This window comes from Neopelma chrysocephalum, unplaced genomic scaffold, assembly GCF_003984885.1.
Source record: "Neopelma chrysocephalum unplaced genomic scaffold, ASM398488v2 Primary Assembly neopelma1_68, whole genome shotgun sequence".
NCBI lineage: Eukaryota > Metazoa > Chordata > Aves > Passeriformes > Pipridae > Neopelma > Neopelma chrysocephalum.
This window is the reverse complement of record NW_020897727.1, coordinates 4,338,518-4,357,298: the sequence shown is the minus strand read 5'-3', so window position 1 is coordinate 4,357,298 and position 18,781 is coordinate 4,338,518. Positions and strand designations below refer to the sequence as shown.

Here is an 18,781-nt window from a genome sequence, read left to right as displayed (position 1 = left end):
GTTGTCAGGTTTTGAGAGCCTCAGGAGCTTTCTTTTAGACCTTTGTAGGTTGTGTTCTTTGCTCTAGAAAAATCTCAAGGCAGATTTCCTAACCTCTGTAAGCAATCAACATTACCACTTAATGACTCTTGGATCACTCTGTTGAAATCATCTATGTAAAAAAAAAAAGTGCTGTTGTGCCTCTGACCATTCAGAACTAACTTGTAGAGACCTTTTTGTGCCATCCCACATGAAATGGTGTGTGATGATAACCTTTTTAATATGCACTTTGTATTAAACAGTCTGAGTCACTGACTGAAAGTTCCCTGCATCCTACGACTGGAGACTACTGAGACTGACATTAAATAATCACACAGTCAATAAAACCTAAATCTAAAAAGAGAAGCAGAACCTTGGGTTCTGCAGTTTGAGTATGTACCTTATGATGGGATTTACCTTTCTAGGCCAAATCTGTATGTAGATTGATTTTCCCCAATATATAGCAAGAAGGGGTGATATCATGAGCATCTCTATATCATAAGCAGCAAATTCAGCTGAAATCTGGTTTGGCTTCTTGCATAACAACATGTACTGGGAGACAGGGGATTTGATTACATCTAAATTTTAGATGTTAAGCATAATAAAAAAGTGCTTTACTAAAGCAGATTCAGAATTAACCGATCTCATCAAATTATCTTATTACTATTAAATGAAAACCTGTGCATCTTTTTTGTTTATGTTTTGTTTGGTTGTTGTTTTTTTTTGTTAAATGCATTTAGGTACTGTTGCTGAGCATATTGAAAGAATCTATAGACGAGCTGGCAGCAGAAAGCTCTGGTTTGTATACACATATTGTGTTCCTTATATTTTACACCATTTTTTTGCCCTAATGTGTTTATAGAAAGTAAGGCTGGATCCTTACACACTTAAATGACAGCTTTACTGACAAAATGGTGTTGGTGCATGGCAGCTGAAGATCTGGTTTAATATGCTTTAAAACATTAACAAGTGTCTTCTGACTTTATCTTCTAAAATAGAAAAGCGATAGGCTGGTTTTGCACTGAGTGCAAAACTGCCGATGTACAATTCTCATTAAATTGAAATAATGAGAAAAAATTACTAATATTCTTATTTCTTACAGGGCATGATAAAATATTATCAATAGCTTTCTGTAGCAAGGCTGCTGATCAGATATAAATCAGTTAAACTGATACAATAACACAGATTTATTGCCCTGAATTAATTTGCTTTGAGCCTCACTTTGTCACAATAACTTTGAAAGGTTTTAGCAAACAGGTTGATATTTACATGTTGTTTATTAATTTCTTTGCCCTGAAGCTCAGTAGAAATTTAATTTATTTTTATCAAAGAAATGAGTTGAGCCTGTCTTGCACTCTGTTCTCTCACTCTGTAACTATTCCTAACAGAGCAGTCTGTAAATATAAAACTGTTTTTCATTTTTGTCTCTTCATACAGTTAAACGGGCCTTTGCCAATAATGAGGTAGAACCAAAATACCTTGGTGGTATTTTTTTGTAAATAATTAAAATCAAAAGTATTTTTAGAAACAAAATATGTAAACTATTTTTCATTTCTCTTCCATGATTGCCATGTGACAAACATATAGGTTGGTGTTGCGCTACAGTGCTGCATTTGCACAGAAATTTTCTTCTTCTATAACCCCACATATTACTACTTTACTGGTACATGGGAAACAGGTAAAGTGCCCAGAAAGCTGAAGTGCAGCTCTGTGAGATTATTTTTTTGCTTATTTGCATTTTGATAGTATCAGCTAATGCATTTTTAAATGCTTCGCTCTTGACCTTAAGAAGTGTGTAGCAGTTTTCACAGGAATCAGCATCAACTGTTTGAGCTTTTACTAACACTATAGAATATTACAATTTGTTCCTTAACTCTGTGAATAAATGATTCTTAGTAGCCTCAAAACCTGTGCTAGAAAAGCTCAATTACAGGCCTGTTAGGTTTGTATTTTGTCAGGAAATTATTAAAAGTATTCATATCTTTAGCCATCAACTGCATATATGGAAAAATGTTTTTCTTAGAAGTTGCAGCTTGTTTTGAGCCTAGCAGGTTACACAGGTCTCTTTTTTTCGTGCTACACATGCAAAATGTTACCTCAGCATGGAACACACAACAAAGCCTTGGTGTTACGTGTTGTACTTTCTCTTGCAAAATCTTTCTGACTCTTCCTTAACCTTGGTAATTTTTTAGTCTATTATCTTGCAAAATGATGAAAATGTCTTAAAAGAGGAGCTGGCATCTCTTACCTGTCTGTTTTCAAGATGCTGCTGAGAAGAGAACAAGAAGCTTTTTATGGAGCTGGCAGTTTAATGAGTTCTAACGAGATATATTATTGATCCATTAACCTATATCTAGACTAAAAAATGAAAATCCGTAGAAGAGTACGTAAAATCTGATCCAAATTCCACTTGATAAATAATGATGTGTTCACCGAGTTAGTTTTGAGATCTCTGCTGTGGCAGACATTAAACTGCTTTATGAATTCATTAAACTAGCTTGTGATATGTAGTGGGATTGCTCTGTTTTCTGCCCTCAGGTCTGTTGTGCGCTTCGCAGCAAGTCTTTTAGGTAAACTAGTGGACAGCCTTGCACCATCTATTACTAATGTTTTAGTTCAGGGCAAGCAGGTAAGTCTTTGCTCCTCAGAAATGTATTAAGGAATGATAACAGAGAAACTAAACAAATGGCTTTTTAATTTTGAAGGCCTCTGATGCTTCTTTTAAAAGTCCCCAATGGCTTAAAAAATCTTTACCGAAGAAGAAAAATCCAGAGAAAATAAAGATATATTTAATAATTGCATATGGAATTGGCTAATAATTCTATTTCTAATCAGTGACAGAATGGGACTGAAAAGACAGTTCAGCATTTGAGTAAGAGGGGAAGACGCATGATTTGCATGAAACTCTTTAGGTTTCAGGTCTCTGGGGAGACCTTAGAACCCCTTCCAATGCCTAAAGGGGCTCCAGTAGAGCTGGAGAGAGACTTTTGACAAGAACATGCAGAGACAGGACAAGGGGGAATGGCTTCAAAATGAGATAGGGTAGGTTTAGATGAGATATTATGAAGAAATTCTTCACTGTGAGGGTGGTGAGGCCCTGGCACAGGTTGCCTACAGAAGCTGTGGCTGCCCCATCCCTGGGACTATTCAAGGCCAGGTTGCATGGGGCTTGGAGCAGATTAAGGTGCCCTCCCAACCAAACCTTTCTAAAATTTATATATATATATATATATATATATATCCTCTTATTTCACAAAAGTTTTGAAAGACTTCTTTAATGAAAATGTAGCCATCCTCTGTAATTGAACATAAGACAACACGTGGGTGGCAGCTGAGCAAAAGGTCTTTCAGGATTTTAGTATTCTATTTCAACAAAGTTTAATCAACAGTGTTTCTTCCTTTCCTAAGGAGGATGTAATTTTTTTTTTCCCAGCACAATAATTTTAATTAAGTTCATGAATAGCTGCTTCCAAATAATGCTAATTGAATATTTATGTATTTTTGTATTAAGTATGTGTATGTGTATACTTGCTTATATGCAATGTTGTTGTGACAAATTTGTCTTTGTCCTACTCCAGACTGAGATCTGGGTTTGTGCTTCTGGCGCTCCACAGCTGTAGAGGAAACTGCACCTGCGTGCAGCATGATTTGAGGCTATTTGCAGATTTTTAACCTGACTTTTCTTCATTGATCACTTTATAACAATGGTCTTTATTATAGGAGAAAAACTAGTGTTGCTGTTTTACTGACAGTAGATTAAAAACAAACCCGAATTTCGACAAAATTCCTTTTCTGTGGTTAAACAATCCAGTAGCAGCAATGTGTTTTCTTAAAATAAAGGCTGTAACTTTTAGGATGCTATTAGAAATAAAAAACCAAAACTATAAATTTCATTTTGAATTTAAAGTGAGCTTCACAGCTGAATTATATGAAATGAAATACTGTCTAGACCTAATGTTACAATTATGATTATAACCAAAGCATTTTTATTTTAATTTAGAAAAATATATTCCATATTTATTGTTGTCTTTAGTGAAGTTTATTACTTCAATAGCATCCAATTAACAGTATTAACAAGCATCAGCCATTGACAAAAAATTATTTTTGTATTGTGCAATTTTAACAAGCAAAGCAGAGTTGATGAAGTTGAATTTCTGAATTGCTTCTCCAGTGCTTTTATTCCTGTCTGTATCTTCTGAATTGTTTTCTATATACCATAGGTGACACTTGGAGCTTTTGGCCAGGAGGAAGAAGTTATTTCTAACCCCTTATCCCCAGCAGTGATTAAGAACATAATCTATGAAAAATGCCATTTACAAGATGAAAGAGAAGCTGTAGTTCAGCAGGAACTTGTCATACATATTGGCTGGATCATCTCAAATTCACCTGAGCTGTTCAGGGGCATGCTGAAGATACGGATTGGGTCAGTAAAGTATCTCATATTGTTCATTATTACTACTGGTATTGCAGAAGAACATACATGCTTCAGATGTATGCAGATGGTTGCTACATTGCAGAAATGGTTTATGTAAGATGATGCAGCAGAACTTGTATACTTCAGTTTTAGGAAGCCATCTTTAAATTGATTTGCCAAAAACAGGTACACAACTTTTCTCAAATTTGCCAGTCAATAGTGTAAAGTGGAGGAGGGGCAATCCTTGTAATGGTCCATTTGGAGCATTCCTACTGCTGGTACAGTGAACTAGAGGATTTTTCGAAGCTTGATCCCTGTGATGATGGGCCTTAGTGGGGTTGGATTCTGTTGCTGAGAATTAATTTTGTTCTTCAAAACCACCTCAAACCAAATAGCCTCACTCCCCAGCTGAACAGTATCCCAAGTGCAGACAACATACAACACCCCTTGACTGTTCATCAGCTGCCTAGTTGTCCAGTTCTATACTGAATAGGTTTGTCTGAGCCAGGAACCACAAAGCTGAATCAAGTTTAAAACATCATTTACCTAATGGGTTGTTCTATTTAGTTGACAAGGTGACCTACAAATAGTCTGTGCTGGAGCATTGTCATATTCCCTGGTATCTGCATTTACTCTGCTATCTACAGGAGTTAATTATTTTTCACATTTAGGAAGAGACATGCATTTGAATAAGCACTTCTTTGAAGAGGCCAGGTGCTACTGACTGAGATATACAGAATTACTGAGCATGCTTTAAAAATCAGAACTTAAGTGTTCCATCTTCCATATTTTTTTCCATAGAGAAAAATGTAGCATTTCAGCACTGGAGGTAGATACCAGCAGGCTTTTTTCAAGCTGACAAAATTCATATTTCCACTTTAGCAGTACATTCTAGTCATCATAAAACCCAAAAATTTTTCAAATGCCTGTATTAGATTTGACTAGAATACATCTATTCTTTGGCACTTAAATGCTTTTCTGTCCCCTCTACAGACCCATGTTACTCTTCTTTCCTCCCCCTCCTTATTCTCTGTATCTAGTCCTTTTTGCAATTTTTTTTTTCTTTCTTCCAAGGTTAATGCTAGAGATTCAATTTCCTTTATTTCAGTGTTATCACCCACTCCAGTGAGCAAAATTAACCTTCTCACAGAAATGCCATTCCACTTTGGTAATGATTTGATTTAGTGTCGTCTTATTGATTTGTTTTCAGGGTTTCGTGTTGAAATAGATCAAGTTGCTGACAGGCCTATTACTGTAAAAACTCCCAACCTATGACTTCTACTCTTCTCTTATCAGTGAAGAGCTCAGGAGAAGGTCCAGTCTTGACTTTGCTGTGGTTTGTAGGCCATTGCAAAGAGAAAATACTAGTGAGGGACTTACACACAGGCACATTTGAGTCATCAGTGAGGAAAGGACAGATTCCTGAGCCAGTTGTGTTGTTAATCTTAGTAACAAGAGAAGGACACTATTCCCCTGCTAAAATAAATAAAAGTAGTATGTTCTGCATAATGTAATATGTCCATGTTGCCTAATCTTCTCTGGTGTCTTCCACCTCCAATGCATGGTCTTGGAAACATCAAATTTAAAGCAACGTTGGATCAGCTGGCTGGACATCTCCACATTGCCTGTAGTTACTAAGAATTTTTTAGAAGGATTGTGACTTGACTTACATAAACACAGACATTCTGCACCTTGTTGGCTAAATAATTAAGTGGCTGTGGAATGTGACTAATACTGATGGCAGTGTAGCTCCCTTAAGAATATGCTGCATTTTGGGATAATCACAGAAAGGCTCTTTGATGTAACCCACACTTGATCAGGGGATATGATGGACTGTTTGAAGACAAAGTAGTTAAGTTTCTTTTTCCTTTTGTTAGTAATACCTGCTTGAACTGATCCAATGTAGATGGTAAGAGACTGAGCTCTGTGCTCAGTTATTTGGCTTCAAATGTATCTATACATTATTTCATCTTTTGATATTGCATTAGAGGCTGTAGCACTAGTTTTACATAATGTGCAGAATAAAACTCAGCATTTTCCTTCAATACTTTGCCAAGGTCTCCCTCTCTGATACCTAAGGCTAAAAATTGTCACTGTTGCCATATTCTTAGTGAATCACATTTTTTCAAAAGGGAGTAGCAGAAGAAAGTGTGACAGACTGCAAAAAGGAGTTTCAAAGGCTAAAAGTATAAATAAGCCCTGAAGTATTTTTAAAAGTAAAATCTTGTCATTTTAATGGCTTTTTAAAACTCTTCAGCAAAATGCATATATTGTCAGAGCCTAATTTTGAATAAGAATTTTAACATCAAAAGCCAGGTAAATGTTCGCCTTAATGAACATGGGATATAGGGGATGAAGTCAAATCAATTTTTTATAGTAAATTGTTTTAGTAGTCAATTACAATCAATTTTTTGTAGTCAAATCAAATTTTTCTATGGAAAGCACGCTCCACAACACATTTCTTAAAATATATGCATTATCCCTTTCAGTTCATATCATGTTCCAATCAAACAGTACGAGTAGTAGAGTCTGATATTTTATGCATGTCCTGACAGCCAAATAGAAGGATCATGTGGAATTCTTATGAGCTATTTTATTAGACTAATTTTTCATATTTGGAAACTTTGTATTTAATTAGTAAATATATTCCTTCCATTGCTTCAGATGGATTATTCATGCTATGAAATATGAATTGAAAATCCGTGCTGGGGATATGCCAGCCAAGGACTTGTACCAGATGTCCCCTAGTGAAGTGAAGCAGCTTCTGCTGGATGTCCTTCAGCCACAGCAGCCGGGCAGGTAATGAGATGTGGGGGGTTGTGGCACCTGTTTTCATTCATAATCCACTGTTCAAGTGAATTTAGTTTCTGAACTGCTTTGCACACCCCTGAAAGCACCAGGCATCTGTAATCAGTAATATACTTATTTAAGGAAAGGTAGGAAAATGCACTTTTTCATTCTTTTGTATGTGTCCGGGTTCTACAATTGTTTCTTTTATATTGCATGTTCCTTTTTCGGCTTTGTCTTTGTGGAATTCTCTTTACTGCCACAGAAAAGAGATCTGTCTACTGTAAAATGAAACATTACATTTTTTGACGTGGGGAAAGGAGCCAAAAATTACCCAATAACCTCTACTTAAGTAGCTTGTAAGAAGAGTTTATCTGCTGTTCAGTGCCCTCTTTCTTCTGGGTTATTAAATGAATTAAGAACAGATGTTGTCTAGAATTCTTGAGAGAGTGGTACTGCCTGAAACTTGCCATCTTTTCTCCAAGCTGTAATCAGCTGCCAAAAAGAGCATTCATTGTGATACAAAGTATGCAAGACAAAAGGTAAGATTACAATATTTCCACTGAACTGTATTGATAAGAGTGAAGTCAAAACTCTTCCTTTTGGTTTTACTTCAAGTTAAGTTAGGTTAATCTTTGGCACATAATACAGCTGATAATTTCCATAGTCTTTGACTGAATGGATGATGGCCTTATCTCTCAACAAAGAGGAAATGCACAACACATCCTATTACCCGTGCTCCTGGTTCATTCAGAACACACCTGGTTTTTTTCCCCAATCTGTAATGCCTGAGAAACAAGTTCCTTAAATTGGTGTCTCCTCTCCCAGTCCAACTGGCCATGTACTATATCTCCCATGTGCTTTTCAGTGTCTTGGTTGTGTTTATTTAAATTCTTATTGTTTAGTTGCTGCCTCTGCTGACGTTGATGCTGACATTATTCCCCTAAAACTGTAGCAGAACAACCCCTAGTCTCTCTTTGCAGCTTTTTCCATTATGTATTAGGCTATTTAGGAAACAATTTGGTCAATCACAGTAAGCATTTCAAGCACCATCCATCATTAGAGATCTTTCCTGAATTGCCACAGCAGCTTCTGCTTTTGATTCCTGTAACACAGGATACATAGGTCAGTAAAGAGCACTCAGATGGATTTTCTGAGGATGAGGATTCTTTTTGGGGCTTATCTGAGTACAAAAGCTTGCCAGCATATCCTTCAAAACTTCCTATCTTTAACTTCTTCCTGTACAGAATTATAACTTGTTTTTCCTTGCCCATTAGTGACTCGTTTTTAAAAGTTCTCTTCTTGCCAGGAACTACAGAACACTGTCTCCTTGCCTTTTTTTTTTCGGTGACAGTTTTTCCTACTCTTGTGATCTTTATAAAAAAAAATCTCTGCTAGTGTGACACCATATCTTGCTGCCAGTTAATTTGTCATAAAGGAAGGGCTAATGGTCTATTTCCCTCCCCAACCAGTCTCTCCACCACCAACCTCTCTCCAAGTTTTCACAGAGGGTAAAATTTTTGCAATTTTCCTACCTCTTACTCTGGCCTCCAGGATATGATACCATGTAGATGCATATATTGCATATCTCACCAACAGAGTGCAGACCCCACAGATACTTTGAATCTATTTATGTAGGTTAAAAGATTGCAAGTAACCTTTTTTTAAAGGGAGCATTGTTCTTTTAATGGTCCAAATAGTTATAAAACTCGTTTTGCTTTTTCAGTTTACAAAACTGTCTTCCTTGCCATGGTAATGTGTATAGGTCAGAGTATTTTTGACATCTTCAAGTGCTTCTTTCTTTGAATTAAGAAAACAACCTCTTATTTCTACCACCACTGGTCTTCCTGCTTTTATGGAAGTCATCTTGTCCTAATCCAAGGATAGAGCTGTACAGAGAGTAAGATGGATCTATCATAGTAGACACAAGTTTTTGGCAGTTAAGTGACACATTGCTGGTGTCTCAAACACTGTAGCTAAAGCCCCGTTGCTGTAATAATATTGTGAAGAAAAAATAGGAAAAATAAATTCCAGACTTGATGGATGTAAGTGAAAGAGGGTGTGGACAGTACGCTTCTGAAGACAAACAAGATTTGTGATTTATGGCGAACGTAACTCAGTTTGTTCAAAGCTTTAGTTCAACAAAACCATTCTGTTGAATTTTCTAAATTTACAGGCCACTTGTTTTCTACACACCACCAGGAAAAAACCCTACCTTCAGCAATTCTTACCTTTCAGCTGAAATTTCTGCTGAAATACGTTCTTCTAATATGATTAGACATGATGAATTCGATCTGCTGCTGTTACTGGACTACACTGGATAGATTTCACAGTTAATTCTTTTTCTCCAGTTACATAAAACAAACACACACCTAAAAATAACATTCTGATCTCTGCACACTGAGCATCTTTATTGTGTTTGTTTAGAGTGAACCTTGCCTGAAAGCACATGTACTGCATGTGCATATTGAGAGGTATTTGATGTCACTGCTCACCTTACTGGCTCACAGCACAGAACATGGCTTTGTTGTGCATCTGTAAGAGGTTTTCACGTGAGGTTTCCCCCTGTCTGCCCCCAGGAGCTGGCTGAACAGGAGGCAGATTGACGGTTCTCTCAACCGAACTCCGGCCGGGTTCTATGATCGGGTGTGGCAGATCCTCGAGAGGACCCCCAATGGTTTGATAGTGGCAGGGAGATTCCTACCACAGGTAAAATCAGCAGAGGTGCTCGGTTATTTCTGTTCTACCTGAAAATGGTGAATTATTTTGTCATTAATGTTTATTTTATGTCGTGATGTTTTACTTGTTCCTGTTGTAATTGAAAAACAGAAAAGTGTTTTCAAGTTCTTTTTTGGAGGGGGGAGTAAAATACAATTAGAATAGAATGGAAGCCAAGTATTTCTATTAACGCACATTCATAAAAGCATAAGTCTAGAAAACTCTTTCCAAATCATGGACTCTGAAATCTGCTCCCTTTTTGATCCTACAGTGGTCATATTTCTTTGTTGAGTAGGATTCAACAAGTAAACAGGCCCTACCTGGGGGTGGGTTTGATTTAATGCATATGGTCTTTGAGTAACAGTATTATTTATCTTTCAGCAACCAACCTTATCGGATATGACCATGTATGAAATGAATTTTTCCCTTTTGGTTGAAGACATGCTGCAAGACATCGACCAGCCACAATATAGGCAAATTATTGTAGAGGTCTGTGGCCAACAATTAATGAAATTTTATAATATGCATGAGTGTGTTACAGCCTGAAGGAAAAAAAATAACCCAGGCTCAAATATCTGAAGAATTAGCAATTTAAATAGAAACACTTGCTTCAGTGGTTTCTCCATAAATTGTTTATGATTAAACAGGTTCCTGTTAACATATTCAGAATATACTAAGTTCTTAATGTTCTTCCCCTCTACAAAATATTAATGACAGTACCAATACAATTAGGTCACAGGAGGTAAAAACTAATAAGGAGTAATTCCAAAGTATCTTTCCTTCAAGTCCCTAGCCCATGCCTTTTCCTAACAATTTTCTAGGTCTAGCCAAAACTGCTCTAAAATAGTCTGTTTGCCCTCCAAAGGATTCTTCTTTCCATTTTTGCTGAGGCCTCTCTAATAAGTTGCTTTATATTAATGAATCAAATAACTTCCATTTCCTCATGTTCCTGTACCAAACAGTAAAGCAAGAGGCTGTTTAAACTCCCCCCCCACCACTGCACATAATGTTTGCTTTTGGAACAGACCAAGAGCACCTGTACCACTGGTAGCTGACACCGGTGCTGTCAGCAGCACTCACTGTTAGTCCCCAGGTATGTGCCCCTGGTGCTTGTGAGTATTGCTCCACAGGAAAATCAAATCCCTCTCCCTTCTGGCTCACAGCTAATGGTCAGGCTGGTTGTTGGAACATCCCCAATTTTTGCTAAAAGATACCAAAATTACCAAACCCAACATGGCCAGTACAGACTCCACTGCCCACTTGTGGGTGTTTCAACAGGACACTTGTCACGCTCACCTTTCTATTTTAAACCTCTTTCAGATGTAAGGAATGTAAACTCTGAGGACCTGAGACTTTATTGATGTTTATGGACCTTGGTTTTTATAAACTTTGTCAAAGTATGACATATAATCTGTAATTATGCCTCAAAATACCAAATGCTGAGGGTCAGTGTTTGCTGCTTTTTGCCCTCTCCATTGTTTGAGCACCAGCATTTGTGCAGCCACACAGTGAACTGAATAAAATGGAAAATAACTTCCCTGGCTCCCAGCCAAGTTAGATGTTAATGTCAATCATTTACACAGTGCCCTTAACTAGGTAGTCACCAGCAATTGTAACCTTTCATGAAAGCCTGCTTTTCCAGTGATTCTTTTATCAAAGTCAGAATTCTATTATCTGTGCACTATTACCTGTGCCATTATTAAATGGCTTCCTGCTTCAAAGAGGCATATGCAATTACCAGCAGTGCTATTATGTAACCTGAATTTTAAAAAATCAAATTTAAAGTCTTACAGTCTTTTTCTGCCTTCTAGTTGCTGATGGTTATATCTGTTATTTTGGAGAGAAATCCTGAGCTAGAGTTCCAGGACAAAGTGGACTTGGACAAAGTGGTGCAAGAAGCATTTCGTGACTTTCAGAAAGATCAGAGCAGTTCAAAGGGAGCTGAAAATCAAGTGAGTAAAATATTGCTGTCTTACAGAATTCACCATTCTTACTGAAGTTATAAATGTTAATTCTGTGCAGTTCAGAGTAAAAAACAGTTGATAGGAGTTCAGAATGGAACACAAATTAAGAATTAGTATACCCAAGTGCTGCCTAAGCCTGCAGAGAGTCTATAAAGCAGAGATGAAAGAGGTACACTTTGTTGCTGACTTGTAAATTCAAAATTTTAGGGCAGGAAGAACACTCAGTGTTACATAGCTCTGAAATGGGAGTCTGTGTAAAGCTTGCAAAGTTGCTTATTAAAGGAGACAGAATTCATTAAGAGGGACACTAGAACAGAGAAGAGTTAAAAATAAGAAAATAAAAAACCTAAAGCTCAGCATGGAAGTGTGGATTTAAGATCTTATGTACACAGATACTAAGAAAAATTTAGTAACCAAAGAACTCTTTTTGACGGTATTAATGTAAGAACTTGAAATACAAAACTGTTCTTAGTTACTGATTTTTGTGCTGGAGTTGCATTCGTGCCCTAGCAAGCTTTTGATATCTAAGGGTTAACATTCAAATGAATGAATAAATGCTTCTAATATTTACTTCACTAGAAGTGTGTAGGGCTTATGCTTTAGAGACCTCCAAATATACTACAAGTTTTGGTGCCTCAAAGCTCTGAAATTCTGTGATAAAGCCAAGTTTATTGAACTGGTTAAAGGAGGAAATAGGAATAAAGCAGTGGGACAAGTCCCTGTGCTGCTGAGGATGATCTTCCTCGCTCTGTCTGGCATTTTATTGTGCCCAGTATATTCAAAAATATCTGTGCTAGCTCTGAAGAATTATTGATTCATAACATTGACATGCAACAGCACTTCCTCTTGCTGAATTTAGCTCCTTTAAAAGATAAGGAAGGATATGCTCCTTAGGAATTCTTTCAAATGTTTCAGTGTTCACTCTTTTGCCACTAGTTTTTTTGTAACAAGGTTTGAAAGCAAGCCACATATCCAGCCTCAGCAACATGTCGCTTTGCATAGCACCTTTGTTTATACAAGAACAGAGTTTTCTTGAAATTACAATTCTTTTGGCCCATTTTGGAGGGTGATGACTCTGTGGCCATAACAAAATCACACATCATCCACACAAAGGGCTATTAAGTGTCAGCTCCACACTGGATCTCTGACTTCTGTGACAATCTGCAAATCCCCAATACCTATAAAGAAAGAAAGATTCCATGCAAATCCCAGTTTTTACCGGCGCTGCACTAGCTTCCACTGAAGTGATGGATTTTTTTCCCAAGGCCAGATCTACTTAGAATGATGCCTTTTTGACTCTTAGAAAGAAATCGTTATTTATAGTTGTGAATAGTATGTTTAAGGTTGTTGTTGTAAATTCCAGCTCCTTACACGTAAATTTTCTGGGATCTGCCTCTTCATATTCCCAGGTGTGTGCCTGCTGGCAGCTAACTGTATCCTATTTAGGATTGTTCTTATGATGTTCTGTCTCAAAGTTTCCTAAAAAACACTGCTAAAAACTCCTAATTTGTCTGAACTGTGGTCTTTTCATAAAACTGACTTGCAAATATTTTGATACTTGCTACTTCCCTGCTAGCATGTAATAAATGTCAGAAGTATTTACTCCAGTAATTTCAAACACACCTTAAAACTTCAGCAGTCTAATGTTTGCACCACACAATCTCTGCCCTTGATTTAATAAAAGTAACCGGTTTCCTGAATTAGTGTTGAGCCTTTATATAGCAGCTAATATATAATTTGAGACTAACCAGATGTTTTAACATCATTAACTGTGAAAAACATGTGTTGGGTGAAGGACACCTATTTTGGTGAACTGATTAATGAGTTAGTTCATGGGATACCTGTGGATCTTGGATTTTTTTCCTTCTGAATAAATCTTCAGTCAGTGTTACATCTCCATGTACACCCAAGGCTCTGGCTCACAATTGTACAGTGGCAGCACAGTGAGGTCCCACAGTCAGCATCCAGCTGCATGTTTTAGGAGAGCAGTTGTTCTCTGACAGCTATGACATTTAAAAAAGAATACTAAGAAGGTGGTATCTGTATAGTCCTGGAAAACTCAATGAAGAAATAGATGCAGTAAATCTTAGTAATCTGTTCTGCACATGCTAAGGTAAGTATATATGGGAGATTTCTGAAAATTGAGCAGAATTGTTCTGTAGCTTTAGACTCCGAAAAAATACATTTGCATTTCTGACGTATTTGTGATGTTCCTCTTGTAACCCTGTGTTTGGCTGCTTTCCATGGTCAGCACTAATGGCAGCATCTTCTCCTTGTCCTGCAGAATGACATGACTGCTTTCTACAACACTCACCCACTTGGGAAGAAGGGAACGTGCAGCTACTTGAGTAAAGCTGTGATCACCTTATTGCTGGAAGGGGAAATGAAACCAAGCAATGATGATCCCTGTACCATCAGCTGAAGCTTCGAAACACAAAAAGGAATTGTTGCTTTACTTAGTGTTCTATGTATTTTTCAAGCATATATTAAAATACTGTTTTGAAGAGTAACCCTGGCTAGCAATACAAATGCATATTATCCTTTGCTGAAAGAAGTGCCATTAAAGATACCAAGTGCCACCTAATTTTTTTCTTTCTCAACTATGCAGCATGTAACTGAGCACATGAAGTTAGTCCAATGATAATTGATTAAGTTGAATGAGAATGTATTTATGATCTTAAATTATGCACTTAATGTAGCTGGTTAACTTCAAAAGAAAAGCAGTTTTTGTCTTTATACCTCTATTTATTTATAATTACAAACAAGTTTATTGTAAATTCTAAATGAAATTCAGAAAATACCATAATTAACATGCATACCAATCAGTATGGAAATACAAAAATTGGATTATTTTCTTACTATTTTACACACGAATTGTAGGTGAAGGTTAAAGAGCTGTTATTCATTCAAGATTTTCTGAATCAGTTAAATTGACAACATTCTTTTAAGGTGTTTTTTTTTAATTTACCAGTTGGTAACTTGATATACAGGTTTCATCCTAATAGAGCAACTTTTTATCTCTAGCAATACATATCATTGCAGTTTCCCAACTGTAGTTTAAACATCTGGAAGTTAACAAGGGAAATGTATGGTAACAAGATAAAAGTTTGTTTTAAAAAAAAGGGCAAACAAGCTGTATTTAAAATTAACATCAATGAAGAAATAAGTTTGTATTACATATGCTATCTTTGCATTAAAAAATTCAAAATACACTTATTTATCTCCTAAATGTGTGAAAACACTGTATGCAAAATGCTTTATTTTGGTGAAAATAAAAAAAAGCAAATGCTTGTAAAAAAACCTGTCAATAAAAATACTTTAAGTGACACGCAAAGTGACTCTTGTTGACTTTAGTGGCAACTTTTGACCTCCTAATTAATGCTGACCAGTGCCAGCTCGTCTGTGAATCACTTGTTGCCATATTGATGTCAAAGGCAGGTAGTTTAACTTACTCAAAGAGAGAGGGGCAAAGCTGATGGAGTCACAGTTTGGGCACAAGAGGATTTATTTGAATGCACTTGGGCAGTGGTTAGTACTGCCCTGATGTGCAGAACCTCCTCAGAATTCACAGCATCAAGCCTTCCCAATCCATAACGGCACTAAACCCTTAACAAATCTTTTATCAAGTGCTGTGGAGAAGGAATAAGGTTGAAAAAGCTGATTTTGGGCTATTAGAGTAGTGGTCCCACTGCTCTTCCTTGCTGTAACACGTTTCTCATTCAAAGCATGGTGTAGAGGTGGCAGGGGGGACAAGGGAGGAAGATCCAGGAGAGGCAGCCCCGGTTACCCAGCACCCGGGAGCAGCTGCTGCCTGCGGGGCTGCAGCAGGGCTGGGACAAGGTGACAGTTCACCAGCACGCTCCATTACCAGCAGTGCTAAATACTGAATGAGCCACTAGCTTAAACAGCAATCCAACATATCCTCCAATTTTTTACTTCATTACTGTCCTAGGAGTTATCAACTGCAGTAAATTCCATTTGCCCTTTTTTTTTTTTTAAGTATTGCTTGCAGCTTTAGAGCTGGGCATGGCTCAGTGATTACATGGGTAGCAAACACATCTATTTCTAGAGGTTTTAAAAATATTATTTGAAATTGATGTATATCTTGCCATACAAATATACAACATAACTCTTGTCTACAAACTGTAAATCCTATTGTACAGAAGCAGTCCTTTATCTACAAAACCTACAGATTACTCCAGGAGCACTGGCAGTTTCTTACGCAGTGCCTCTAGTTTTGGCTTTGCAATTGCTTGTGATTTAAAATGTTAATGCACTTTAATTCTTACCATTTCTTGCTACTGCTCTTTTGCTCTTACTCTATTAATACCTCAGTTACTCGTAAGCCTCAGATTTGCTGATCTTGGTCTGACGTTTATAACTGCAAATGAATGAAAATGCCAGTCACTACTTTTCCTTATTCAAGCTTGGAATGAAAATCCATGCAAGCTATTCTTGTTTTCCTTTATAGCCTTGAAAACATAGTTTATGAAATTGTGGTTCGACAATTTTTCGGCTTCTACAAAATAAGGATAGATTAGAAGATGAAGATACCAAAATCCAGCAGAGTCCACATTCTCTGAAAAAGGTTCTTGAGTCTGGAAGGACAATACCATTAATTTTTCTCTTGGTGAAGTAGGAACAAGACAGGAGCTTGACACAAATGGCTCTCACATAGCTTGCCTGTAAAATTATAGTTTTATAAGATAAGATGAGATAATTGGAATAGAAACAACAATTTCTACTAAACAGTTTTCTACATTATACAATGTTTGAAATCACAGAGGAAAGGGAAGCTTTTATGAGAATAAATAGGGCAGCAGAAAATAAAACGTAAACCAGATGGTTTTTAAACAGCCATAGGTCAAGTAATGTGTGGTTAGTATTTAATAAACTTGGTCCTAATTTCTTTGAAAACATTCTGCCTCAAAAAGGCAAGGAAAGAGATGTATTTGGGGTTGCAAATTAATAATTGGAGGTGCAACAGTCAATACAGTGCCCTGTGTACTGACAAGAGCTGCTGGCAATAGAGTTTCTCCAGCCATTAAAGAAATAAGTCCCAAAGGGTTCAGTGTTGGTTCACACCATTCAGTTCCTTATTATACACCTTCACAGTGCTCCAAAACTTCAAAAACCATTCTGCTTTCAAGGGGAAGTAGGATCCATTAAAACAATAGGAAAACAGTAGTTGAAAAAGGTTAAAGTTTAGCTATTGAGTAAAATGAGGTTGTTTTTTTTCCCAGGTTCCTCTATCAGATGCTCTTGAGAAGAAGACCAAACTATTTCAGCTAAGCAAATCACAGAAAAAAAAAAGTATCCCTTTTTCCTCTGCCATTAGAAAGAGGGGAAATACCAACTTGCAGTGACAACTCCTGGTGTAAAAAAACATAAACCCACCCCCCCCTTCACCCTCAAACTCGGTCACCTTCAGATTTGTCAAAACTGTTGTCTTCACACTGTGGGTTACTGTGACAGTTAATAGGTGTCATGTTCACAGCACATCAGACATTTCAAACTGCTCTAGTCCTCGGCAGAATTCAGAAGGTAAGAAGTTGACACATGCAGTTCAAGGCTTTCCTGGCATTTTTGCTGTTTGCTTTGTTGCTTCCCTCCATGTGACTTTTCAGTCTTACTTTGCTTACAGATCAGTTTGTGCAACTGATACAGAAGAGAAATAGAAAAAAATAGACAACCAGGTTAATAATAAATAAATCTCTGAGAAATCCTCTTCATTACTTGCTAATGCACCATAGCAGAAAACACAGTAGGAGATCCTGATTTGAACAGGTTTTTGTTGGATCAGTCCAAACGCGGTGCTGTCACAACACTCATGGGGCATTTTTCTGAATAATGTTTTGTCATCAAGGTCTATCAGCAAGCAGTGTCTGATGACAGCAACGTTAGGGTTAACATGATAATATCACAGAGAAATTACAGAATATTCTGAGTTGGAAGGGACCCACAAGGATCAGAGTCCACAAGGATCCAATTTTAAGTGAATGGCCCATACAGGGATCAAACCCAGGACCTTGGTGTAATTAGCACTGTGGTCTAACCAGTTGAGCTAATGTCAGGGTCATCATTCTGCTTTTGTAATTTAGGTCTCCTATTTTTTGTTTTCACTGCTATTTAAAATACTTCCTTAAATCTTGCACATGGAGTTCATGCCGTGAAAATAAATTCCTCAAGAAACGGTCATCGTTCACAATCAGTGTCATTTTACATTTATGTACCTCCTGCAGTTTTCAGGAAAGTCTACCTGCTTTACTAATGGCATTTTTAAGATTGAAAATTATCTGTCTGTAAAAATGCAATACCTATATCACTGAAAGACATATTTAATGAAAAAAAAGCCAATGATATAGTCACAGCATATACCTTGAAGATACTTTGTATGCTAGTTTGTAAGAGGAAAAAAATAAATGTACCAAAGGAAGTGGGAGTGGTGGGGCAGTCTAATGCTTAAAACATAAATTAGAAAAATACTAGGATACAATTAATTCCACTGAAGCCTCTATATTTCATTCCAGAAATCAATCAAGAGAACGACTTGATTGAATTTTTAGATAATTACTATCCACAAAACCCCTGCCAGACATATTCTCTTCTCCAGAAGCGTGACAGTCTTTTAAGCTAATGAACTAAGCCTTGCAGCATGGGAAGAGAAAATTAAATAAGCAAGAAAATCTATGCTCTGCCATAAACACAAAATGAAACAGTGTTGTAAAACACTGCTGAGAGCCCAAAGGAAACATGCAGGATTATACACTGTCCATACTCCTGCTCCTGTCACAGGATTACACACTGTCCATACCTACTCCTGCTCCTGTCACCTCAATTACAAGTCATGGGTTGTGTGTGTGTGAATACTGGGGAGAAG

General features: G+C 37.0%; 1 protein-coding gene across 6 annotated transcripts in view; it reads left to right on the top strand.

Annotated features, from left to right (window-relative positions):
- Positions 1-14,858, top strand: part of PHKB (phosphorylase kinase regulatory subunit beta) — a 67,826-nt gene extending 52,968 nt beyond the window's left edge. For all 6 annotated transcript variants that reach the window (XM_027685168.1, XM_027685165.1, XM_027685163.1 and 3 more), the window contains 8 exons: positions 759-816; positions 2,557-2,647; positions 4,239-4,441; positions 7,097-7,231; positions 9,799-9,928; positions 10,319-10,426; positions 11,749-11,889; positions 14,186-14,858. In XM_027685168.1, coding sequence (XP_027540969.1) covers positions 759-816; positions 2,557-2,647; positions 4,239-4,441; positions 7,097-7,231; positions 9,799-9,928; positions 10,319-10,426; positions 11,749-11,889; positions 14,186-14,323 — 1,004 coding nt within the window. In that variant the 3' untranslated portion in view covers positions 14,324-14,858. The remainder of the gene's footprint in view (positions 1-758; positions 817-2,556; positions 2,648-4,238; positions 4,442-7,096; positions 7,232-9,798; positions 9,929-10,318; positions 10,427-11,748; positions 11,890-14,185) is intronic.
- The last annotated feature ends 3,923 nt before the right edge of the window (positions 14,859-18,781 follow it).